At 42.7% G+C, this 27,844-nt stretch overlaps 1 protein-coding gene across 39 annotated transcripts in view; it reads right to left on the bottom strand.

Annotated features, from left to right (window-relative positions):
• The window catches only part of cast (calpastatin), a 174,194-nt gene that overhangs the window by 72,654 nt on the left and 73,696 nt on the right, over positions 1–27,844 (bottom strand). For 29 of the 39 annotated variants that reach the window (XM_033017345.1, XM_033017344.1, XM_033017346.1 and 26 more), the window contains 11 exons: positions 26,998–27,081; positions 18,987–19,088; positions 15,149–15,238; positions 13,185–13,280; positions 12,047–12,109; positions 10,808–10,933; positions 10,158–10,214; positions 9,368–9,457; positions 8,698–8,793; positions 8,185–8,232; positions 765–896 (listed from right to left, as the gene is read on the bottom strand). In XM_033017345.1, coding sequence (XP_032873236.1) covers positions 765–896; positions 8,185–8,232; positions 8,698–8,793; positions 9,368–9,457; positions 10,158–10,214; positions 10,808–10,933; positions 12,047–12,109; positions 13,185–13,280; positions 15,149–15,238; positions 18,987–19,088; positions 26,998–27,081 — 984 coding nt within the window. The remainder of the gene's footprint in view (positions 1–764; positions 897–8,184; positions 8,233–8,697; positions 8,794–9,367; positions 9,458–10,157; positions 10,215–10,807; positions 10,934–12,046; positions 12,110–13,184; positions 13,281–15,148; positions 15,239–18,986; positions 19,089–26,997; positions 27,082–27,844) is intronic. The other 10 variants (XM_033017307.1, XM_033017330.1, XM_033017343.1 and 7 more) reach the window with 8 other exon arrangements.

The following is a 27,844-nucleotide window of genomic DNA, read 5'->3' as shown; positions in this document are numbered from 1 at the left end:
CCATTCAAAATGGCCGGTCAGCGAAGGAGATTGCCTTCGACTGCCTGTAAGTAAATAGCAACCCCACTCCACTGGCTTTGACCAAACGGCAACCTATTTTTAGTCGAGGCCGGTTTTGAATTTGTTGAAATAATCGCAGGAACATAGAAGAAGCCTCGACTGCACGGAAACCACTTTAGACCATTAGGGAGAGTGACCAAAACCTCCGGGAACCTCATGGAAACCCTGGGTGGGGCGCAAGGTCTCCAGAGGTTTCCGTTCAGGTTTCCTAAGTGGGTCAGGGGCTTAAAGCTACTTCATGAAAGGTTTGGGGATGTGACCTTGGTGAGCCCTACTCCTGGAACACCAACAATGTTTCTCTCACCATTCATACTCCTAGCAGATTCCCCAATGCTACACTTTCGACATTTATTTTATTAAAAGCTACTATTAATGAGAATCACAACTGGAAATGGTAACCAATCCTCCAATATATAGTATGAGTCACAGCCTGCACTTTAGCTGTTCATTGCAAATGAGATAACATATAATTTAACCAGAGCACATTTAATCGACACATTTGTGAAATCTGGATACTACAACATGTGCACTTTAACCACGTGATTTTTTTCTACTTCAAATTTCAAATTGTGGAGTAGAGAGGCAAATAAATAACTTATGGGTCTTTGTCCCAAACATTATGGAGGGCACTGTAGGGCCAACAAGCTGTGTGACATAGGTGAGGCTTATACCTTCAGTCGCCAACATTAAGATAGGAGTCATACCTGCTGCTTTGGAGAGGGTGGCTCTGCAAATTGGGGAATTGCAGCAGAACATTTTGGAATTGAAATTGTTGCTGGAGGGTTCTGGGCAAAGTCTGCTGACAGAGACTCAAGGACATCACCCTCTGTCATAATCTGTGTCAACAGCAAAAAAATGCAGTTAAAACACCTCGAAAGATATTTCTTTAACACAGCCCCAAAGGACATGAAATCATTAGTTCAAATGCAAACTTTCAAAAATCATTGGCAATAATTTCCATAATATCTTTCCCTCCCTCAAGGTTCTCACACTAATAATGCCCCTGTCCCACTTAGGAAACCTGAACGGAAACCTCTAGTGACCTTGCGCCCCACCCAAGGTTTCCGTGAGTCGCCAGAGGTTTTGGTCACTCGCCTGGAAAGCCTCGACCGAAGCGTGAGCTGCATCTACTGACCAAATATCCTATAGGATCTTTGCTACCGACCGCACACACTCACACATCGCGAAGGTGGGGGCCAGGGACAGCGGAGGAGCGCTGTCACGCTCACTCAGAACTGCTGTAGCTTTGGGAGCAGCAACAACAACAGCAGCAGCAGGAGGAGGTTAGCAAGAGATACGACTGATTGGCTCTAGCCCAAGTGGGAGGAGAGAAGTGAAAACAGTTTAAGTACAGGTCAAGGACAGGCAGACTTGACTCAGAACTGCTGTAGCTTTGGGAGCAACAACAGCAGCAGCAGCAGGAGGAGATTAGCAAGAGATACGATTGATTGGCTCTAGCCCAAGTGGGAGGAGAGAAGTGAGTCAGTGCTGGGAAAACAGTTGAAAACTGAGGAATTTGGTTTGTAAATTGGTAAATCAGGCAATTTATCAGTCAATTTAAGCAAGACTGCTCTTAGCGAGCGGCAGTGAGTGAGCGGCCTTGCGAGGGAAGTGCCCTGTGAGTAAAGTGTGAGTCTTTGGCTCGAGAGTCTTTGGAGAGGAGGCTGAGGAGAGGAGACTACGCAAAACACTGCAGAGGGAGAGACGAAAGAAGGAGATGTCAGGCAAGCTGATTCAGTGTGATGCTTGCAGTATGTGGGAGGTCAAGGACACGGCTGGTGCATCTGGCTGCTACAAATGCGAAAAGTGCATCCAGGTAGAGCTCCTGAAGGGCCGTGTTGGGGAACTGGAGAAGCAAGTGGATGACCTCCGGTTCGTCCGAGAGTCGTTCCTCGACAAGTCCTATAGTACGATTGTTACACCTAAGGTACTGGAAGAGAGAAGGTGGGAGACAGTGAGAACGGGAGGGAAGCATGGAATGCCAACGTCCCCGGGTGTTGTACCTCTTGTGAACAGGTTCACCCACTTAGAAGCTGTCGGGACAGAAGAGGTGTTTACACTGGGCGGCGGACTGGCTTGTGATGCGAATAGGGCTGTTGAGCCAAAACCAAAAAGGCCTAAGGCAGGCAACGCCATTGTAGTAGGAGACTCCATTGTGAGAGGTACGGACAGGGGTTTCTGCGGCAACAGACGGGATGCGAGGATGGTGTGCTGCCTTCCTGGTGCCAGGATCCAGGATGGCACGGACAGAGTGCAGAAAATCCTCAAGGGCGAAGGTGAACATCCGGAAGTGGTAGTGCATGTCGGCACAAACGATGTCGGAAAGAAGGGGATGAATATTCTGCAGCGTGACTTTAGAGAGCTCGGGAAAATGCTGAAAATCAGGACCTCCAGGGTTGTTATCTCCGGTTTGCTTCCAGTTCCTCGTGCTGGCGAGAGCAGGAACAGGGAGATACGGGACCTGAACGTGTGGCTGAGGAACTGGTGCACGGGGCAGGGATTTAGATTCTTAGATCACTGGGATCTGTTTTGGGGTAAGGGGGAACTGTACAAAAGGGACGGATTGCATCTTAACAGGTGTGGGACCAGCATTCTGGCAGGCAGGTTTGCCACTGCTACACGGGTGGTTTTAAACTGAATAAGGGGGGTGGGGTGTCGAATGGGCTAGTGGAGGATGGAGTTAAAGGGAAAGGGTTTCTTAAATGTGTGAGCGTAGAGACAGAGGGGTGTAAAATGAGGGTAGAAGCAATAGGTAGCAAGGTGAAAAGTAAAAGTGGCAGGCCGGAAAATCCAGGGCAAAAATCAAAAAGGGCCACTTTTCAACAAAATTGTAAAAACAAGCCTGAAGGCTTTGTGTCTCAATGCAAGGAGCATTCGTAATAAGGTGGATGAGTTGAATGTGCAGATAGCTATTAATGACTATGATATAGTTGGGATCACGGAGACATGGCTCCAGGGTGACCAAGGCTGGGAGCTGAACATCCAGGGATATTCAATATTCAGGAGGGATAGAGAGAAAGGAAAAGGAGGTGGGGTAGCGTTGCTGGTTAGAGAGGAGATTAACGCAATGGAAAGGAAGGACATTAGTTTGGAGGATGTGGAATCGGTATGGGTAGAGCTGCGAAACACTAAGGGGCAGAAAACGCTGGTGGGTGTTGTGTACAGGCCACCTAACAGTAGTAGTGAAGTTGGAGATGGTATCAAACAGGAAATTAGAAATGCGTGCGACAAAGGCAAAACCGTTATAATGGGTGACTTCAATCTACATATAGATTGGGTGAATCAAATTGGCAGGGGTGCTGAGGAAGAGGATTTTTTGGAATGTATGCGGGATAGTTATCTAAATCAACATGTAGAGGAACCAACGAGAGAGCAGGCTATTTTAGACTGGGTATTGAGTAATGAGGAAGGGTTAGTTAGCAGTCTTGTTGTACGTGCCCCCTTGGGCAAGAGTGACCATAATATGGTTGAGTTCTTCATTAGGATGGAGAGTGACATTGTTAATTCAGAAACAATGGTTCTGAACTTAAAGAAAGGTAACTTTGAGGGTGTGAGACGTGAATTGGCCAAGATTGACTGGCAATTAATTCTAAAAGGGTTGACGGTGGATATGCAATGGAAGACATTTAAAGACTGCATGGATGAACTACAAAAATTGTTCATCCCAGTTTGGCAAAAGAATAAATCAGGGAAGGTAGTGCATCCGTGGATAACAAGGGAAATCAGGGATAGTATCAAAGCGAAGGATGATGCGTACAAATTAGCCAGAAAAAGCAGCATACCGGAGGACTGGGAGAAATTCAGAGACCAGCAGAGGAGGACAAAGGGCTTAATTAGGAAAGGAAAAATAGATTATGAAAGAAAACTGGCAGGGAACATAAAAACTGACTGCAAAAGTTTTTATAGATATGTGAAAAGAAAGAGATTAGTTAAAACAAATGTAGGTCCCTTGCAGTCAAAACGGGTGAGTTGATCATGGGAAACAAGGATATGGCGGACCAATTGAATAACTACTTTGGTTCCGTCTTCACTAAGGAAGACATAAATAATCTGCCGGAAATAGCAGGGGACCGCGGGTCAAAGGAGTTGGAGGAATTGAGTGAAATCCAGGTTAGCCGGGAAGTGGTGTTGGGTAAATTAAATGGATTAAAGGCCGATAAATCCCCAGGGCCAGATAGGCTGCATCACAGAGTACTTAAGGAAGTAGCTCCAGAAATAGTGGATGCATTAGTAATAATCTTTCAAAACTCTTTAGATTCTGGAGTAGTTCCTGAGGATTGGCGGGTAGCAAACGTAACCCCACTTTTTAAGAAGGGAGGGAGAGAGAAAACGGGGAATTACAGACCAGTTAGTCTAACATTGGTAGTGGGGAAACTGCTAGAGTCAGTTATTAAAGATGGGATAGCAGCACATTTGGAAAGTGGTGAAATCATTGGACAAAGTCAGCATGGATTTACAAAAGGTAAATCATGTCTGACGAATCTTATTGAATTTTTCGAGGATGTAACTAGTAGCGTGGATAGGGGAGAACCAGTGGATGTGGTGTATCTGGACTTCCAGAAGGCTTTCGACAAGGTCCCACATAAGAGATTAGTTTACAAACTTAAAGCACACGGCATTGGGGGTTCAGTATTGATGTGGATAGAGAACTGGCTGGCAAACAGGAAGCAAAGAGTAGGAGTAAACGGGTCCTTTTCACAATGGCAGGCAGTGACTAGTGGGGTACCGCAAGGCTCAGTGCTGGGACCCAGCTATTTACAATATATATTAATGATCTGGATGAGGGAATTGAAGGCAATATCTCCAAGTTTGCGGATGACACTAAGCTGGGGGGCAGTGTTAGCTGTGAGGAGGATGCTAGGAGACTGCAAGGTGACTTGGATAGGCTGGGTGAGTGGGCAAATGTTTGGCAGATGCAGTATAATGTGGATAAATGTGAGGTTATCCATTTTGGTGGCAAAAACAGGAAAGCAGACTATTATCTAAATGGTGGCCGACTAGGAAAAGGGGAGATGCAGCGAGACCTGGGTGTCATGGTACACCAGTCATTGAAAGTGGGCATGCAGGTGCAGCAGGCAGTGAAGAAAGCGAATGGTATGTTAGCTTTCATAGCAAAAGGATTTGAGTATAGGAGCAGGGAGGTTCTACTGCAGTTGTACAGGGTCTTGGTGAGACCACACCTGGAGTATTGCGTACAGTTTTGGTCTCCAAATCTGAGGAAGGACATTATTGCCATAGAGGGAGTGCAGAGAAGGTTCACCAGACTGATTCCTGGGATGTCAGGACTGTCTTATGAAGAAAGACTGGATAGACTTGGTTTATACTCTCTAGAATTTAGGAGATTGAGAGGGGATCTTATAGAAACTTATAAAATTCTTAAGAGGTTGGACAGGCTAGATGCAGGAAGATTGCTCCCGATGTTGGGGAAGTCCAGGACAAGGGGTCACAGCTTAAGGATAAGGGGGAAATCCTTTAAAACCGAGATGAGAAGAACTTTTTTCACACAGAGAGTGGTGAATCTCTGGAACTCCCTGCCACAGAGGGTAGTCGAGGCCAGTTCATTGGCTATATTTAAGAGGGAGTTAGATGTGGCCCTTGTGGCTAAGGGGATCAGAGGGTATGGAGAGAAGGCAGGTACGGGATACTGAGTTGGATGATCAGCCATGATCATATTGAATGGCGGTGCAGGCTCGAAGGGCCGAATGGCCTACTCCTGCACCTAATTTCTATGTTTCTATGTTTCTATGTCTGCGCGATGAAGAGGAAGGTAAACGGCTGCCACAGAGCACGGTAAGTCCTTTAGAGAGTGCGGGAGGGAGGGAGAGAAGAGGAAAGAAGGGGAGAGAAGGGGAGAAGGGGAAGAGAAGGGGAAGAGAAGGGGAAGAGAAGGGGAAGAGAAGGGGAAGAGAAGGGGAAGAGAAGGGGAAGAGAAGGGGAAGAGAAGGGGAAGAGAAGGAGTGGGGACAGTTTTAAGAAGTTTAATAAAGTTAGTGGGCATTTTACCTTCCGGCAGATCTTCTAGGTCCTGATAACCAAAGATCCTACAGGATCTTTGTAAAAAACTCCAATGATCCATTCAAAATGGCCGGTCAGCGGAGGAGATTGCCTTCGACTGCCTGTAAGTAAATAGTGACCCCACTCCACTGGCTTTGACCAAACGGCAACCTATTTTTAGTCGAGGCCGGTTTTGAATTTGTTGAAATAATTGCAGGAACATAGAAGAAGCCTCGACTGCACGGAAACCACTTTAGACCATTAGGGAGAGTGACCAAAACCTCCGGGAACCTCACGGAAACCCTGGGTGGGGCGCAAGGTCTCCAGAGGTTTCTGTTCAGGTTTCCTAAGTGGGTCAGGGGCTTAAAGCTACTTCATGAAAGGTTTGGGGATGTGACCTTGGTGAGCCCTACTCCTGGAACACCAACAATGTTTCTCTCACCATTCATACTCCTAGCAGATTCCCCAATGCTACACTTTCTACATTTATTTTTTAAAAAGCTACTATTAATGAGAATCACAACTGGGAATAGTAACCAATCCTCCAATATATAGTATGAGTCACAGCCTGTACTTTAGCCGTTCATTGCAAATGAGATAACATATAATTTAACCAGAGCACATTTAATAATAATAATAATAATGGATGGGATTTATATAGCGCCTTTCTAATACTCAAGGCGCTTTACATCGCATTATTCATTCACTCCTCAGTCACACTCGGTGGTGGTAAGCTACTTCTGTGGCCACAGCTGCCCTGGGGCAGACTGACGGAAGCGTGGCTGCCAATCTGCGCCTACGGCCCCTCCGACCACCACCAATCACTCACACACATTCACACACAGGCAAAGGTGGGTGAAGTGTCTTGCCCAAGGACACAACGACAGTATGCACTCCAAGCGGGATTCGAACCGGCTACCTTCCGGTTGCCAGCCGAACACTTAGCCCATTGTGCCATCTGTCGTCCCCATTTAATCGATACATTTGTGAAATCTGGATACTACAACATGAAAAGTGTTATATATTTACAATTTATAATATATACAACATATACAATTACATATATATTTTCGCATTCCAGTGGTTTAAAAAACTGCACAAGAGAGTATTCTGGGCAGATGTGATGGTTTTCTATTCACAACTCCAACGTTCCCATGTTAATGGTTGGTTCTTCTCCTCTCATTCTCATCATCAACACAATGATGGAAGTCAAAACAATCAATGTTGTGGCTATCCCATTTAATATTATGTGACCACTCCACTCTTAGAAACTGCCCAGAATCTCACTACTGTTCCCACCTCTGGTACCAGATGAAACAAGAGCAGTTATCACACTATAATAGCGACTGGGTGCCTCTGCATCAATCTGTCTGGTCCCTTCCTTCTTTGTTGTTTTTTTTTAGTATGTGTTAAATGTATGTTTTAGTATTCTTTAGCTTGTCTTATGTAGGGGGTGGGGGTTGGGGGAATTTTTTAAAATCTCTTACCTCGATGGAGATACGATTTATTTCCATATCGTATCTCACTTCGCACTGTGGCTTAACATTGTGGGGCTGGTGGCCTCTGCTGGAGACCGACTTCGGGAGCTCCACCGCGGGACTTCCTATCGTGGAGCTTGCCATCCCTTTGCCAGGGATCGACCTAGGAGCTCCAACCGGGAGACTGCGGACTTTAACATTGTGGAGCTCGCGGTCTCTGGTTAGAGACCGACTTCGGGAGCTCCAAGCCGCAGGAGCTTCGATCGCCCCGACGCGGGAGCTTTGATTGCCGGCTGCGGGAGCTTCAACCGCCGGCTGTGGGAGCTTTGATCGCCCCGAATGCAGACGGTTCGACTGCCTCGACAGCGGGAGAATAAAGAGGAAGGAGATTAGACTTTATTGCCTTCCATCATAGTGAGGAAGTGGGGAATCCGCTGTTGTGGATGTTTATGTTAACTTTTAACTGTGTGGCTTATTACATTTTTTAGTATAGCTGCATGGTAATTCGAGTTTCACTGTACCATAATTGGTACGCGACAATAACCTGATCTTTGAACCTTTCAAATGGCATTGATTTATGCAAACAAATCTTGAACAATTTGGAAACTTTTTCAAAGGAGGAACATTTTTTGTGCTTTTCTTTCTTTGTTACCTTTGGTTTTGCTCCTGCATCAGTGGAGGAAGCCAACGGGCCTTTATCCTATTACAAGAAACAAACTTTATCAGAATCTTCCTAATAGGATCAGTAACTATTAGAAGTTGAAAGCAGAAACAAAAATGCAGCAAATCTCTTCAATAACCGGACATACATTGAATTATGATAACCGTATCAACTTGATTATCGCAACAGGTTGAATTGCAAAGGCATTTATTTTTCATGGAGAAATATGTGGAAGGTGTTTAAGTGATCATTCTATGATCATTTTATGATCACTTAAAACGTTAAATTAACCACAATGATTAAGAGAGCAGTAATTATTTAACTATTTCTATTTTATATTTTTGGGGCAGATTCGTTCATTTGGGGTTGTATTATTTCTACCATTGCAGGAAAATAATGAACAATTATTGAATCTTTCTTAGGTGCTCTGCACATGGATAGATTTCAAAAATTCAAACAGTGAAAAAATGTATTGACTTTGTTAAAGAGATTGCTGAACCAAACCTTTGGAGCAGGCTGATCTTTAAATCTGTAATCAGGTGGTAATGTGTCATCTCGATCTCCCATTCGATCAACGTGCTGCTTATTTACGTCCGATTCCTGAAAAAATTGAGGAAAGAGTTAGACCAAAGCAAACTTAACATAAGTAAATTGTGTTTTAGCTCAATATTACTGATGTACTTAAACTGTCAAGGATTGAAAATGCTATTTATAGACGACATGAATAATTATCAGGCAAGGCTCAGGATTTCACTTGCTAAACCTATCCTCGTCAATATGTCTTTCCCTTGCAAGAGCGTGGCAACCCACCACCTTCAATCATTTATGACCATGGGTACACGTGAATGAGAATTTAAATGTTCTCCTCCAAAGCGTGTCATTTAAATTTCCAGCCGCTTCTCCTTTTTGACACTTTTTAAATGTGTTTAAGTATTTAGTCACTCTCCAAACAATGGATTATGTGAGTTGATATCAAACTTAATTTGACTTTGGTGGAACCCTTCATGATTAAACTGTGCTCCTCATCACTGACAATGTATTGTTGACAGACTTTGAGTAGGATTATGTTAGCCTCTGGGAGATCTCACACGAGTAGATACTTATTCACATTACCAAGAAACAGACCATGATGAATACCTATGAAGAAGTGACAGGAAATTCATTAAACATGTACCTTCACTGGAGGACCGGTGTACTTGGGGCCTGACGTGTCTGGTGCTTCTGATGGAAGGGAATCAGCAAGCAGGTCGAATGCATCTTTATCCTTTCAAAGTAAAAGACATGTTCAATTTGTGGAAAACATTCAACTACAAGTCAGTAAAACATGGAACAGCAATGCGACTTTGGTTCCATACAGGTTGTCCTGGAAGATGTATATTATATTTCTATTAATAAATTGAAACATATTCTTACAAAGTGGATAAAATAATTGTGAATTTCCCAAGCAATGGTAGGTGCAAGCTGTAATTTCCCAAATGTCTCCTTTTGGAAGGATGGTAGCCACTTGCTTCATGAAGAAGGAAAGCAACGATTGCAGCCTCTACGGGCCAGTGACTGGTGAAGTTAAATCCTGCTCTCGTGAACTAGCTGGTTACCCACATGTAAGGGAGAACAGGGCAAACAGATTTGGCGATAATTAGAGTAAAAGACGAGAAGAATTTGGTCTGCCTGTGTAAGGATGAGTTGAGATTAATCTTTCAATTCGCAATATGACTGAAATTTAAGATGATTTTGCCAAAATGAAAGGTGGAATATTGGAAAAGTATACTCAATTAAATTAAGAAAATAACGAGATTATGCCCAGAGATGCTGCCTGTCCCGCTGAGTTACTCCAGCATTTTGTGTCTATCTTTACAGATGATATTTGAAATGGATCTGCAGCGATTTTTCCGACATGAGTTTGCATGGTCAATAACATTATTGATGATCATTATATATTTTAGTTACTCTCCTTTTTCATTTACCTTGGCAACTGTTCGACTTGTAGAAACAGTGGCAGCTGTTGAGGCTTGCAAGGTTGCCTTTAGAAGAGAGAATATATCAAAGTTATTCAGATACATGTGCACGTTATGAAGTTTCAACACTATTTCAGTCAGATGGGACGACAGATGGCACAATGGGCTACGTGTTCGGCTGGCGACCGGAAGGTGGCCGGTTCGAATCCCGTTTGGAGTGCATACTGTCGTTGTGTCCTTGGGCAAGACACTTCACCCACCTTTGCCTGTGTGTGAATGTGTGAGTGATTGGTGGTGGTCGGAGGGGCCGTAGGCGCAGAATGGCAGCCACGCTTCCGTCAGTCTGCCCCAGGGCAGCTGTGGCTACAGAAGTAGCTTACCACCACCGAGTGTGACTGAGGAGTGTATGAATAATGCGATGTAAAGCGCCTTGAGTATTAGAAAGGCACTATATAAATCCCATCCATTATAGTTTTGTAAGACCTTAAATATGATAAACATTTTCAATTTTAGATTCTATGATACTTTTGTGACCCTGAAGCAATTCCCAATGACTTAAATGCACAAGTCCTGGTCTACAACACTGAGTCCCTTCAACTGAACTTTGCATCCATCTGGGGCATCTATTATTCTCGAACATGTTAAGTTTCAATTCGTACCTGCTTCATTGTAGGAGGTGGTGGTGCAGAGTGAGCAGTTGCAGCTGAGCTTTTTGAAAGTGGCTCAGCAGAGATTTCGCCAAAGTCTGCAGCCAGAGACTCGAAAACATCACCTTGTGTCATGGTCTGTGGTAATAATATGGTAAATATAGATAAACCAGGTCAGATACTTCAAGATTACAGTTCCCAATCCTCAGTTTCAGCCAAACAAAATCACAATATTTGCCATCAGCTGGGCCATTTCCCTGTATTTCTTCAAGGCTAAAGAGAATTTATCTTCGATTAATCACACTTCTAGAATATGCCAATGAGGTGGTCCCAATGTGGTGGTCCCAATCATAAATAACAACAGTGAAAATCTGACAGCAAATATGTCGTAGGAGTGATAATGCCGGCTCCAGTAGGAGGTGGCCGACTCTGATGTCCAGGTCCCTGAGGGGGTCCCCCAGCCCCGACGTCGGACTTACATCACCCCGGCGAGCGGGCCTGAACATCGGGCCACCCGTAGCGGCGACTGCGGAGGGCTCGGGGAGGCCCCGACCACGGGTGAACATTGGGGAACATTAGAGGAAGAGGCTGACTTTGGTGCCATCCCTCACAGTGGGAAACTTTGATTCTGCTGTGTAGGGATGTTTTATGTTGAATTCTATCAACTCTATGTTGTGTTCTTAATTTTTACTGTATGGATGTATGGTGATTACATTTCACTGTGCCAATTGGCACATGTAACAAATAAATGTACCTTGTATCTTAATACATCCATACAATAGTGACACAGAGTTTTAATTTATACCCCATCTTTACAAAGTTTGAGAAATGCAAATTGTAAAAGCTATTATTAATCCAATAATATTTGCATATCTTTCCCATTCTAATAGTTAAATAAATACAATGAAAGCGTTGCTGGCCCAGGAAGGTTGCTGGCAATGAGGTTTTTTCCCCGAGCCATGTATACTTTCTCAATCATACATTTCTTACACTCGAATTACTTGTTTCCCTTCCTCTTTTCTTCAATACTAAGGTAGATGTCATATACACAGTGCACCAGTCTGCACATTTACAATAATGGTATACCACAAATAATTCTTATCCTGGAACAAAATTATAAAAAGTTGTTTCACAAATCATCTCCAGGATCTTTAAAAATAAATAAATAAATACACGCCATCAGTTGTACATGATGTCCTTAAAGAATTTTATGAAGGGATTCAATGTATGTTTCGCAAAAAATAAACTTGCCTTCTCTGTTGTCTTCAGTTTAGTTCCTGGACCAGTGGAGGAAGATGCTGGTTTGTCTTTATTCTATTGCAAAAAATAAAAATATCCTTAAGAATTTTATTAGATTTAAGAACCAAAATCATCTGATAAATGGAATAAATAAGGGAATATATTTTGAGAGAGCAATAGAGACAGTCAGCTCAGAAATAGTCTCTTCATCCCACCACCTTATGCTAGTCATCAAAAACCCATCTATAGCAATCCCATTTACTTGAACTGGGCCCCATAGCTCTCTACCCTTTGGTGATTGAAGGGGTTGTTTAAATACGTCTTCAATGTTGTAAGGATCTGAGTCTTCACCATCACCTATGATAACCACTCTCTTCCTCAGATCCCCTCCAAATCTCCTGCCTCTTAAACTTATGCCCTCTAGTCATTGCCACCTAGGCTAATGGGAAAACATTTCCCACTATTTGTCCTATTCTAGCCCCTCATAATTTGCATGCCTCATTCTGGTAAAGAGGAGAATTGCTGAATAAGTTATTTTATTCAATTCTGGAGTTCAAATCTGAAATGCTCTGTCTGATGTGTGGTGGAAGCAGAAACTCTCACAATATTTAGAAACATAGACAATAGGTGCAGGAGTAGGCCATTCGAGCCTGCACCGCCATTCAATATGATCATGGCTGATCATCCAACTCAGTATCCTGTACCTGCCTTCTCTCCATACCCCCTGATCCCTTTAGCCACAAGGGCCACATCTAACTCTCTCTTAAATATAGCCAATGAACTGGCCTCAACTACCTTCTGTGACAGAGAATTCCACAGATTCACCACTCTCTGTGTAAAAAATGATTTTCTCATCTCGATCCTAAAAGATTTCCCCCTTATCCTTAAACTGTGACCCCTTGTTCTGGACTTCCCCAACATCGGGAACAACCTTCCTGCATCTAACCTGTCCAGCCCCTTAAGAGGTTAGATAGATTAAATTATTGTCATATGCACCAGTAAATCAAACTGTAATGGCATTATTGTGTAGTAGAATAAACAGTGGAGTATCTTTAACTTTACACAGTAATATCATTCATTTTACAGCTTTGTTAAAACAATGTTAGTGCAACAAATATCAACTGATCTCAAAATATTTGCTTATCTAAACCTTAGGATCAGGCTGGTCTTTAAACCGGTAATCAGGCGGTATTGTGTCTTCATGCTCTCCCACTCGTTCACCCTTCTTCTTAGTTGCATCTGATTCCTGAAATCATGAAAAATAAACGTAATCAAATGTAAGTTTGCATATATATTAAAATTCATTGCAACTATGAAATGATTATTAAAATGAAATCAACAAATGCCTTAAAGCCTTTTCAGTTGTGTATCCTTCCTTCTCCTGTGTGAAACTGTTTGTGACAGCACTCAAGACAAGTCAAGAGTGTTTATTGCCATATGTCCCATATAGGACAATGAAATTCTTGCTTTGCATCAGCACAACAGAGTATAGTAGGCACGAATACACTCCTCTACATGTTGAGTGTGCATCTTTTTACATTCACGGCCTGCAGGAGCCTTTCAAGCACCAGGCGATACTGTTCTCTTTCAAATTTGCTTTCTGCTCTGCAAATTGGATGATGCCAAGTAAACCTGGTTCCATTCTCATCTACTCAACTGTAGTATTCAACCTACAATGGTTTACTTTTGGTGTCTGCACAGGCTCACACTCGGCTTCATGCTTCTTTACATCAAACGACTATTCTCCTCGCCATCATCACTTACTAACAATGCAAGATTCCACATGTTCAAGAAGGAACTGCAGATGCTGGAAAATCGAAAGTAGACAAAAGTGCTGGAGAACCTCAGCGGGTGAGGCAGCATCTATGGAGCGAAGGAAATAGGCAACGTTTCGGGCCGAAACCCTTCTTCAGACGCACGATTCCACACACGCTGACAACACTTATTTCTGCCTCAGCAATGCTTCCCTTGACCGTTTCATAAGTCCTGTATTGGCAGATAATTTGTTTGATTCATGGAACTTGGCACCTATCCAATTTTACTATTCCCATCCGTGTCTCTTCGAAGTTCCTCCCTATTAACTCTCTTGCTGACATCTGGCTAAAACTAAATCTGTCAGCTGTGGTACGACACTTGAATCTGAAGTGAGAATGAGGTCAAATGTTAGCACTGAAACTGCCTCAAATTTTATTTCCAAAACAGATGCGATTCCATCTCCACATCCACTTACTGGTTTCCTATATGTTGCCACTTGACATTAAAATGTCATCGGCCCCAAGATATCATATTCCTATTGTGACACCTCCTGCATTTCCAAATCAACTGTTCCACCCTCAGGAATCTTTTATCCCCACAGATAGGACGCTCTGGAATTCCCACACTAAAATTTTCTATCTTGCCTCATTTTAATATCTGCCACTCTGATCATGCGTTTGGTCTTCAATGATACTTTATGTGGTTTGTCATCAAATTTGGCAGCTGGGAAACCTCTCTGGCTGTTTTATTATGGTATGGCTGTGATATAAACGTGAAGGTTGTGTTAACAGCATCACATCAGCCACCCCAAACTAGAGTGGTTCCCACAAAACCAGAGTGGAAGTGAGTCATCTTCAATCCTGAGGGACCGTGCAGAGTAACATCAATGTTTGTTGTTGTTGAGGAGTCTCGGAGAAGCCACACAAATGGATCAATTTCACAAATGGACCACGAGAGATTGGAACCTTTTCACATGAAATTGATCAATTTGTGTAGCAAGAAAGAGACCAACTAAATATATCACAGCATTCATATTGAAGTCGTGGCACAGCGGAAGAGTTACTGTCTTACAACCTCAGTGACCTGGGTTCCATTCTGTCTACGGATGCAGTGTGTATGGAGTTTGTACATTCTCCCCATGACCTGCGAGTGTTTTCTCCAGGTGCTCCTGTTGCCTCCCATACTCCAAAGATGTGCAGGTATGTAGGTTAATTAGCTTCAGTAATCAAATTGTAAATTGTCCCTAGTGTGTGTAGGATAGTGTTAATGTACAGGGATCGCTGGTTGACGTGGACTCAGTGGGTCAGCTTTCACGCTATATCTCTAAAATAAGTAACTGGAGTAGATCTTCATTCATACCTTCACTTTTGGACCAGTATATTCTGGAATTGACTTGTCAGGTTCCTCCGATGGCAGAGTTCCCGCAAGTAGATCAAATGGGTCTTCATCCTTTTAAAATAAAAAGTCATTTTTCATGAGATGATCAAGCTCAATGGGACATATACTGACAGAGGCAAAACATACTACTGTGACCAACCTCAGCAGCTGCAGCTGTAAATTGCTCAGCGTGCCTCTCCTAGAGGACAGCTTCATCATTGAAAGGATGGTAATTATGATGGGAGTCTCTATATTCTATCTCTCCATGTTCTGGAGATGCTCAAGTTCCTTTAGGGCAATGGTTCACACCCCTTTTCATCTTGTTTACCCATGGCAACTTTAATAGCACTTATCAATGTTATTTCAATTATTTATGAACAACTAATGATGAACAGATATACCAGAACCAAACACAGAAAAAATATGTACAAATCCAGAATCAACAAATTTACCCCCTGGGTAGGCGAAATGTACCCCCTGGGGGTAATTTTACCCCAGGTTGGGAACCTTTGCCTTAAGGTATTTTCAGTCCCATGCTTTTCTAAAGGACAGTCAGTGGATAGCATTGAACTGTACTCACAGTCACCTGATTCTGCGGCTTGGCACGGACACTTTAATAACTGGCACTGGCCACTTTAATAACTGGCACTGGCCACTCAAATCAGCTGCCCCGGACGTTTTTATGATTGGTTTTACTGTATTTTAACGTTGGTGTTTTACCTGCTTTTAACTATTTATACTGTTTCATCAGGGACTGGATTGTTTTTAGATTAGATTAGATTAGATTAGATTAGATTTGTTTATTGTCATTCAGACCTTTCGGTCTGAACGAAATTTCGTTTCCCTGCAGTCATACATATAATTAAAAATGACAAAAACACACAATCAACACAAATTTAACATCCATATAATATAACCATATAACAATTACAGCACGGAAACAGGCCATCTCGACCCCTCTAGTCCGTGCCGAACACATAATCTCCCCTAGTCCCATATACCTGCGCTCAGACCATAACCCTCCATTCCTTTCCCATCCATATAACTATCCAATTTATTTTTAAATGATAAAAACGAACCTGCCTCCACCACCTTCACTGGAAGCTCATTCCACACAGCTACCACTCTCTGAGTAAAGAAGTTCCCCCTCATGTTACCCCTAAACTTCAGTCCCTTAATTCTCAAGTCATGTTCCCTTGTTTGAATCTTCCCTACTCTCAGTGGGAAAAGCTTTTCCACGTCAACTCTGTCTATCCCTCTCATCATTTTAAAAACCTCTATCAAGTTTTTAAAATGATGAGAGGGATAGACAGAGTTGACGTGGAAAAGCTTTTCCCACTGAGAGTAGGGAAGATTCAAACAAGGGGACATGACCACAGTGAGTTCACCAAACACCTCCTCACTGTAGTGGAAGACAAAATCTTAAAGTCTCTGTCTCTTCCTTCTTTGTTCTCCCTCTGCGCCGAGGCGATCCAGGCTCCAGATGTTGTGACCCCACCGGGTGATGGTAAATCCCGCGGCTCAACCGTGCTCCGCGAACGGGCCGGTTCAAACTCCGCGGGTGGTCGCTGCCGCTGCTACAGCTCCGAGGCCGAGTCGGGTCTCCACTGCCGTCGCCACGGTTCTGGGGCCGAGTCGGGTCTCAGCTGCCGCTGCCGCCGCTACAGCTCCGGGCCCGAGTCGGGTCTCTGCTGCCGCTGCCGCCGCCACAGCTCCGTGGCCGGGTCGGGTCTCCGCTGCCGCTGCCGCCGCCACAGCTCCGGGGCCGTGTCGGGTCTCCGCTGCCGCCGCTACAGCTCCGGGCCCGAGTCGGGTCTCCGCTGCCGCTGCCGCCGCCACAGCTCCGGGGCCGCCAGCTCCGGCATTAGGCCTCGGCGCAGACGGAGACGGGGACGGGGAATACGACAGAAAAAAGTTGCATCGCCCGAAGGAAGAGACCAAAACATGTTTCTTCCACCCCACCCACACACATACACAACTTAATAAAACAAAATTAACTAAAACATGACAAAGGAACAAAAAGAAAGAAAAAAAACAGACGGACTGCAGGTGGGCCGCAGCTGTTAAGCCAGCGCCGCCATCTTAAATTGTTATTATGTGTGAAATGTTTTAAATTTCATGTGCGATGCTCCGGTATTCCCTGGGAAACATCTTCTTATTTTGCACTGTACAACTGTTGCTTGCAGGATGACAATAAAGGTTGATTGATTGATTGATTGATTGAATAGAAACATAATTCCAGAGCCTAGCTCATACATAGACTAGAAGGTGGGCCAGTGAGTCATTAATTGGCTGTGCCTAAGGGCTTGTGCACCCACAATACAGCTTTGTTTTACAAGATGAGAGAGGAATCAACAGAAACAAGATCAGCCAGGTGGCTGAGCCAGTTGGTGGAGAGGAAATGGTTGGATCTTTGTTGCAGACAGAAGTGAATTACTTCTGATGGGGGGTTGAGGTGTATAAAGACTGGGCATCCATGGAGAGGATGAAGTGGTGGGGGACAGGGAATCGGTAATGGTTAAATGGTGGAGGACATGCGAGGTGCCTTGGATGTAAGTGTGAAGGGACTGGACAAGGGAAGACAGGATGGAGTAAAGTTACAAAGAAACAGGTTCAGTGGGGCAAGAACAGGCAGAAACACAGGGCTACCAGGGCAGCTTGTTTTGTGGATCTTGAATAAGAAATTGAAGCAGGAAATGCAGGGTTGGGATACCATCAGGTTATAGGTACACAAAAAAGCTGGAGAAACTCAGCGGGTGCAGCAGCATCTATGGAGCGAAGGAAATAGGCAACGTTTCGGGCCGAAACCCGAAAGGGTTTCGGCCCGAAACGTTGCCTATTTCCTTCGCTCCATAGATGCTGCTGCACCCGCTGAGTTTCTCCAGCTTTTTTGGGTACCTTCGATTTTCCAGCATCTGCAGTACCTTCTTAAACACATCAGGTTATAGGATGTGCTCGCTACTACTGAGTTAATGAGATCTCTGACACTGCAAGAGACAGTGACCTGGTGTTCAATAGTCTTTGAAAACAATTTAAAATTAAAAATGCAGCATCTTTTGTGAATTAGGTAAAAACATTTAAATAAAGAATGAGGCAGTCCACTTACCTTTTCTATGCAGATTAATGACTGCACTGACCTCAAAACAAACTGATCTAACCCATCGGCGCATGTTGGTAATTAATCAGCCCTAAATACACTGACAAATCCACAGGAGGAACATGAGGGTGGATGCATCAGCATCTAGCCTTTGTTATGTTCTCCAGTTCCACATTACATTGAGATGCAGAATATGCATTGACCCATGAGGAACATCTTGCTAATTGTTTGCTTCTGAATCCCCAGCAAAAAAATTCCAATCATGGCCAACCAATCATGGAAAATATTGATGGCATGGCATTGGCAGCAGATCACCAGCTGGACATTATGCACCTATATTGGTTCACACATGGGAGATATGTCTCATATGCTCTATCACTGACTTTAGTTACTGTATCTTCAGTATTTCTAGAAGTTGGTACTTCTTAATTTTTTTTATACTAATAAAACCTTCATTGAACAATTCATCTGCCACTTTGCCTCCCTCCACACTTCACAAATAAGTCATTTCAGGATGCCAGAAGAGAACATGACAAGCTGCTACGTCAATTCAAGTCTTTCTGTTAAACAGCGCTCCTCAGTCTGAAGAAGGGTTTTCGGCCCGAAACGTTGCCTATTTCCTTCGCTCCATAGATGCTGCTGCACCCGCTGAGTTTCTCCAGCTTTTTTCTGTGTACCTCCTATTCATAGACTTGGCTTTTCATGACAATCTTCGATGCATACCTTCGCTGCAGGCCCAGTGCATTTAGGAATTGGAGCATCTGGCCCTTGTGATGGAAACGGCTCCATGAGTTGTTCCATGGTACTCAACATTGGTTTGCCATCCTTTTAAAGATAAAACAGGTACATTTCACTATTTAGCTAAAATGTGCTGGCACACACATAAAGCACACAACTTCTTGTGTTGAAACGCCATGTGGTGCAGTCAGTTTTAGCTAAACATCTGATTTTGGGCTTGATTTATAAGCACTGGGTAGTGCAGCTCACTACGCATCTAGAGGGCATGATTCCAGGTTAAGTCCCTGTTAGTATTACAGTTCTCTTTCTACCAGAAGTGAACACACTAAGCAAAATAAAGTTTGAATTATCTAGCATGTTAGTTCTTTAAGCAAAATGGGATCATGGAAGGTCAAACCACCACCTGCTAAGGATTCTCCCCCGCCTAGCAGAGCTGGCCCTTCCCCTCAACAACTTCTCCTTCAACTCTTCCCACTTCCACCGAATCCAAGGTGGAGCTATGAGCACTCGCATGGGCCCTGGCTATGCCTGCCTCTTTGTAGGGTACGTCGAACTATCACTTTTCCAGGCGTACACTAGTCCTATCCCCGAACTCTACCACTGCATTGATGGCTACATCGGGGCTACCTCCTGCGCCCATGCGGAACTCACCGACTTCATCAACTTAACGACTCATTTTCATCCTGCACTCAAATTCACTTGGACCATGTCCGACATCTCCCTACCATTTCTAGATCTCACCATCTCCATCACAGACTATTGACAGACATCCATTACAAACCCACTGACTGCCATAGCTATCTAGACTACACTTCTTCCCAATCTGCTTCCTGTAAAGACTCTATCCCCTACTCCCAATTCCTCCGTCTGCGCTGCATCTGCGCCCAGGATGAGCTTTTCCATACCAGGTCATTGGAGGTGTTCTCGTTCTTTAGGCAACGGGGGTTCCCCACCTCCATTACAGATGAGGCTCTCGCTACGGTCTCCTCGATGTCCCGCAGCTCCGCTCTTGCTCCCCCTCACCCCATTCGTAACAAGGACAGAGTCACACTTGTCCCCACCTTCCACCCATCAGCCGTCGCATACAGCATATAATCCTCCAACATATTCGCCACCTCCAACAGGATCCCACTACTGGCCACATCTTCCCATCTCCACCCCCTTCTGTTTTCCACAGAGGCTGTTCCCTCCGCAGCTACCTGGTCCCTTCCCACCTAAACCACCCCCTCCCCAGGTACTGATCCCTGCAACCGCAGGAGATGCAACACCTGTCCCTTTACCTCCCCCCTTGACTCCTTCCCAGGACACAAACAGTCTTTCCAGGTGAAGCAGAGATTCACTTGCACCTCCTCCAACCTCAGCTACCATATCCTCTGTTCCAGGTGTCAACTCCTGTACATCGGCGAGACCAAGCACAGGCTCGGGGATCGTTTAGCTGAACACCTCCACTCAGTCCATCTTAACCTACCTGATCTCCCGGTTGATCAGCACTTTAACTCCCCCTTCCATTCCCAATCTGACCTGGGCCTCCTCATTGTCAGAGTGAGGCCTAGCGCAAATTGGAGGAACAGCACCTCATATTTCGCTTGGGTAGCTTACACCTCAGTGCTATGAATATTGACAATAGGCAATATACAATAGGTGCAGGAGTAGGCAATTCGGCCGTTCGGGCCAGCACCGCCATTCAATGTGATCATGGCTGATCATCCCCAATCAGTACCCCGTTCCTGCCTTCTCCCCATATCCCCTGACTCCGCTATCTTTAAGAGCCCTATCAAGCTCTCTCTTGAAAGTATCCAGAGAACCTGCCTCCACCGTCCTCTGAGGCAGATAATTCCACAGACTCACAACTCTGTGTGAAAAAGTATTTCCTCATCTCCGTTCTAAATGCCTTACCCCTGGTTCTGGACTCCCCCAACATCGGGAAAATGTTTCCTGCCTCTAGTGTGTCCAAATCCTTAATAATCTTATGTTTCAATAAGATTCTCTCTCATCCTTCTAAATTCCAGTGTATACAGCCACTCCATCCTCTCAGCATATGACAGTCCCGCCATCCCGGTAATTAACCTTGCGAACCTACGCTGCACTCCCTCAATAGCAAGAATGTCCTTCCTCAAATTAGGGGACCAAAACTCCACACAATACTCCAGGTGTGGTCTCACTATAACCATATAACCATAGCACGGAAACAGGCCATCTCGGCCCTTCAAGTCCGTGCCGAACACTTATTCTCCCCTAGTCCCATCTACCTGCACTCAGAACATAACCCTCCATTCCTTTCCCGTCCATATAACTATCCAATTTATTTTTAAATGATAAAATCGAACCTGCCTCCACCACTACCACTGGAAACTCATTCCACACAGCTACCACTCTCTGAGTAAAGAAGTTCCCCCTCATGTTTCCCTAAACTTCTGTCCCTTAATTCTCGTCATATCCTCTTGTTTGAATCTTCCCTACTCTCAATGGGAAAAGCTTATCCACGTCAACTCTGTCTATCCCTCTCATCATTTTAAAGACCTCTATCAAGTCCCCCCTTAACCTTCTGCGCTCCAAAGAATAAAGACCTAACTTGTTCAACCTTTCTCTGAAACTTAGTTGCTGAAACCCAGGCAACATTCTAGTAAATCTCCTCTGTACTCTCTCTATTTTGTTGGCATCCTTCCAATAATTAGGCGACCAAATTAGGGCCCTATACAACTGCAGAAGGACCTCTTTGCTCCTATACTCAACTCCTCTTGTCATGAAGGCCAACATGCCATTCGCTTTCTTCACTGCCTGCTGTACCTGCATGCTTACTTTCATTGACAGATGAACAAAGACCCCAGATCCCATTGTACTTCCCCTTTTCCCACTTGACACAATTTAGATAATAATCTGCCTTCCTGTTTTGTTACCAAAGTGGATAACCTCACATTTATCCACATTAAACTGCATCTGCCATGCATCTGCCCACCCACCCAACCTGTCCAAGTCATCCTGTATTCTCATAGCATCCTCTCTAACTTCAAATGGCCCTTGTTTTTCCTCTCTCTCTCCAACCTCTCCCCCTTCCCAGTTCTTCCAACAATCTCACTGTCTCCGACTACATTCTATCTCTGTCCCACCCACTCCCATGACATCAGTCTGAAGAAGGGTCTCGACCTGAAACATCACCCATTCCTTCTCTCCAGAAATACTGCTTGTCCCACTGAGTTACTCCAGTATTCTGAGTCTACCTTCGATTTAAACCAGCATCTACAGTTCTTTCCTACACACCTGCTAAGAATTGATTGGTATTCCCCATACTGACTTGACTTAAAGGCTTTGATGGCAGTTAAAGAAGAATCATCATCAGCAAATCCAGGTTATTTATCTGACAACTATTGAAATATTTTCAGTTGAAAGAAACCTGGACTAACTCACAAATTAAGTATTCGCCGACGAACTAACAAATATCACCCCAAGCAATGCCACCAGATAAAATAAAATATTTATTAAGTTTGCACATTTATCAAAATTCAGTCATACAGCATTTTTGGATCAAAACAAAGTGCTGGAGGAACTTGGCAGGTCAGGCAGCATCTGTGGAGAGAATGGACATGTGACGTTTTGGGTCGAGATTCCTCTTCAGACTGATACTGTCTGACCCGCTGAGTTCTTCGAGCAATATGTTTTAATCAAGATTCTATTATCTGCAGTTTCATGTGCCTAGCAGTTTTGGAATCTTCTCTACATCTAATGTAAATAAACCCAATGCAAATATATCGGAAAGAACTGCAGATGCTGGTTTAAACCCTTTTTGAATCTGCAATTGAATCCATATCCACGCCCATCCCTGCTATTGCATTACAGGCCCTAATCGCTTATTTCAATGGAAATAAATAGACATAACAATATTGATTGCTGAATATGTCCATCACCTAATATAAGATTGTTTCATTCATTTCAATAAATGTCATGAATCGGACCTGCATTTTTAATTATGCTTCTCAACGATTAGTATTAGTACCAAATTTATATTTAGATCCTAAAGCTTGAACTACAACAGTCAGATGTATATTTTCTTTTGCATCTGGTAATAACATTAGAGTCGTTAAAGGAATTAGATCATACACCATTCAATTTGTCCAAATCTTTGGATTAATTCAACTCAAAACTAATGCACCAGTGGTATATTTCCATTTTGGACATAGAGCAAATGAAGGTAAATTTGTTGCATATAGTTACTCCCACACGGAACTAAACCATTCAAACTTACTTCATTCACAATCCTTGCAGCAATGAGAAAATATCCCAACTATTTTGGAATGAAGTCAAACCTAAGACCTCAATTTAACAGAACAATGACATCCAGGTTTATTGCATAAAAATGCAGCAAAAGAAAGCATCACTCCAGATAAGCAGTCATGATGAGAAATTATTTTACAGAACCAAGTACTTCCATAACAGCAAACACCAGATAGCTTTGAGCACAACTGCAGTGTTATATACTAATAATGTATAAAAATAATGAAATGTAAAGCACTGCTTTGATTTATTTTATCTATGTTGTTTTTCAAGTGATGTTGCAAGCATGAAATAAAAATTGAATGCCATTATATAAATGGTTACGTGGAACCACGCTGGAAAACCCTTTCTATTTATAATGTGGAAATTGATCAGTGTGGTCTTGTTTTTAGATATTAGATGAGATTATTGGTTTTAGAATTAGCAGTCAAATGCTTTATTGCATCATCATTCCAGGAATCAGTCTGGAATCCCGAAATTTCACCTTTTCGTTTTGCAAAACTGCGAGGATAAAGCAGCAAGGCACCTCAGCATCACCCACATTTGTTATAAACCCGGTATTTCAAAATACATGTACATGTTCTTGAATATCACATTTGATGGGAAGCATCATATCACATCATTGGTGGCATATCCACTTTGGTGGCAAAAACAGGAAAGCAGACTACTATCTAAATGGTGGCCGATTAGGAATAGGGGAGATGCAGCGAGACCTGGGTGTCATGGTACACCAGTCATTGAAAGTAGGCATGCAGGTGCAGCAGGCAGTGAAGAAAGCGAATGGTATGTTAGCTTTCATAGCAAAAGGATTTGAGTATAGGAGCAGGGAGGTTCTACTGCAGTTGTACAGGGTCTTGGTGAGACCACACCTGGAGTATTGCGTACAGTTTTGGTCTCCAAATCTGAGGAAGAACATTATAGCCATAGAGGGAGTGCAGAGAAGGTTCACCAGACTGATTCCTGGGATGTCAGGACTTTCATATGAAGAAAGACTGGATAGACTTGCCTTATACTCGCTAGAATTTAGGAGATTGAGAGGGGATCTTATAGAAACGTACAAAATTCTTATGGGGTTGGACAGGCTAGATGCAGGAAGATTGTTCCCGATGTTGGGGAAGTCCAGGACAAGGGGTCACAGCTTAAGGATACGGGGGAAATCCTTTAGGACCGAGATGAGAAGAAACTTTTTCACACAGAGAGTGGTGAATCTCTGGAACTCTCTGCCACAGAGGGTAGTTGAGGCCAGTTCATTGGCTATATTTAAGAGGGAGTTAGATGTGGCCCTTGTGGCTAAAGGGATCAGGGGGTATGGAGAGAAGGCAGGTACGGGATACTGAGTTGGATGATCAGCCATGATCATATTGAATGGCGGTGCAGGCTCGAAGGGCCGAATGGCCTACTCCTGCACCTATTTTCTATGTATCTATGTATCATTGATGGAAATCATTTTTTTTTATGCCCATTTACACATATTTGGAAAGGACCATACTGATATTTGAAACAACAAATTATACCCATCTGAAATTATTAGTAAATTACTTTACTAAGAAGAATTATACCCCCTTATAGTACAATCCAGTTTAAATTCTATGCTTCGCAGTTTTCAAGTATATTAAATTTATTTTGTCTTATGTCTCTTAAAATCACGAGGTTGGGACATTATTTTCACTATCTCAATTTATGACTGACATAAAATAACACTGACACCTAATAAAAACAATGTAAAAATGGCCTTATGTTCCCGAGGATATCCTGAATCATCCTAAAGCACATCATGGTCAATGTAGAATATTTGAATTGGACTCAATGTTTTAATATACTGTATTTGAAATTTATCTTCTGGCCATTTATTGAATGGATTGAATTATTCCCTAAATCAACACATTTTTTAATTAAAAAAAAAAATTAGCAGCAACATTCGAAATATATTTTTCGAAATATGACTGTACGACATGGCGTACTGCAGATAATGCCTCAAAGTGCAGATAAAAGTTTGCTCATCCACTAATAATCCTCCTCAGGTGGTATTGACTCACCTCAATTTCTGATACTTTTGTTAGAGGTGCAATGATTGCTTTCTTCTGCTCAATGCTTGCATTTTCCAATGATTGGACAATGGTTGCTTTTAGGATGCGTATCTGTTCTTCAACCATGTGGGTGACTTCACTCACAATCTGACTTTTCATATCTCTTATTATCTTCATTATATCTTCCAAATGCTTCTGAAGTAAATCCCCTTTGAAAGGCATGTAGTTGGCATTTTCTGCATCAGTCCTGCAGGATTGTTTAGTTTTCTGAGGAGTTAGAGCAAGACTGGACAGTGACAAGTCCATAACTGCCCTTTTTGGCTGCACAGATACAGTGGATAACAGCAAAAACAGCTATGTGTTCCAACTCTGGAAAAATGCCTTCATAGTGTCTAATTGATTACTTTTAAAAAATGTGATTTCTCCTAATCCCATCTGCAGATTAATAATTCAATCAGTACCATGGTAAAATGCCATAGGGTCCATTTTGCTTGGTCCAATTCTTTAAATAAGAAATGCAGTTTGACTCACTTGTGTGCTTTTTCCCCATGCTCTCATTTAAAGAAAAAATAATTTAATCAGCCTTTCAATGCATTTTAGACAGCATAAATCGCACATGAATAAAATTATCTTTACTGTGATCTCTAATTGATTAAGTGAAACCTGTGAATACTGACCCTACTATTTACAGAAACAGTTCCATCTCATTTACACTTTCGAACTCTTCAATGTTTTGAACACATTAAATATTTCTGTATTTTATTAACTTACCAATTCTTTTTGAATATATTCGTGCTTTATGTGAAAATCGCTAACAATTCTTATCTTTGTTTTCAGAACATGCATTAGCTCCCACATGGTAACAATTTCACATTTGCCACCAACCATCCACCGAAAGACAGATTTAAGGTCATATTAATCTTAGATTACTTAACACAGCAATGGACATTATGTGTTGTGCTGTGAAATACACAGCAAGATTAGCTTTTCTGGTGTAATCTGAATTAAAATATTGTAATTTTGGACGTAAAAACATAAAAGAAACACAATTGTTGCATTCGAACAGACAGATCACAAACTCCTTCTGATAATTCTCGAATCAAAACAATGACCAACATGCATTCTCCAAATCACCAGAGTCGACCTTTTGAATGAAATCACCATTGCCAGCAGATCAAACAGTATTGAATTGTACAGTATTGAGTTCTGTTTTATAAATTACTATCTGATTGGATATTCCCATAAGGTTTCTATAAGCTTTTCAGTTCAATGCACCAAATGACAGCTTCCTTCAAGCTCAATTCCATCACAATGGTAAGTTATTTCAAAAATTCCCTTCCTCATACACAGACCAAATTGACATTGTACATCCAATAAACCGTTGCAAATCTGCAAAGTGCACAGATAATTTAAAAAAAATCTCCAGACCATACAAATCATTAGGATCAGATAAATAGCTAAACAATGTAATGTAGTAATTCCCATTTTATAGTACAATGACACTAGCCAAAAAGAATGAATGTAGAAACAGGCTTCAAGTAATTGACGTTCCTCAGATGGATACTGTTTAACTGACATTGCAGAAAACCGAGTTTGGGAGAATTACTTGTCTCTTAGACTTTTAAATTTGATTACGCCTGGTATTTTATCATATTACAGTACGCTGAACAATAGTAAAAAGATTTAAAAATCATTAGTACCTGAATCTTTGAGTCATTGTTTTTGTGAAGAGAAGTGCCTGTCAATTTTTCTGGATGTGTTCTGTCTTGATTTTCCTTTGTGTCCTTTGAAAATGGAGAATTTATTTTTTCAAAATTCAGATTATACCCTGTCGCACAGAATCAGACAGCACGAGAGGCCATGTGGCCCATCATGCACATACAGTGCTCTCCATAATGTTTGGGACAAAGACCCATCATTTAGTTATTTGCCTTTATACTCCACAATTTGAGATTTGTAATAGAAAAAAAATCACATGTGGTTATAGTGCACATTGTCAGATTTTGATAAAGGGTAATTTTATACATTTTGGTTTCACTGTGTAGAAATTAACAGTGTGTATACATAATCCCCCCATTTCAGGGCACCATAATGTTCAGGACACAGCATTGTCATGTAAATGAAAGCAGTCATGTTTAGTATTTTGTTGCATATCCTTTGCATGCTATGACTGCTTGAAGTCTGCAATTCAAGGACAGTTGCTGGGTCTCTTCTCTGGTGATGCTCTGCCAGGCCTGTATTGCAGCCATCTTCAGCTTATACTTGTTTTTTGGGCTAGTCCCCTTCAGTTTTCTCTTCAGCATATAAAAGGCATGCTCAATTAAGTTCAGATCGGGCGATTGACTTGGCCACTCAAGAAATTACCATTTTTTAGCTTTGAAAAACTCCTTTGTTGCTTTAGCAGTCTGTTTCGGACAGCAGTCTTGCTGTAGAATGAACTGCCAGCCAATGAGTTTTCAGGCATTTGTTTGAACTTGAGCAGATAGGATGTGTTAGATCATATGTTGGAAACAAGGTTAATTCCCGGGATGGCGAGACTGTCATATG

Source organism: Amblyraja radiata, chromosome 3, assembly GCF_010909765.2.
Source record: "Amblyraja radiata isolate CabotCenter1 chromosome 3, sAmbRad1.1.pri, whole genome shotgun sequence".
Lineage (NCBI taxonomy): Eukaryota > Metazoa > Chordata > Chondrichthyes > Rajiformes > Rajidae > Amblyraja > Amblyraja radiata.
Note: the sequence above shows the minus strand (reverse complement) of the source record. Positions and strands in the feature narration are given on the sequence as shown.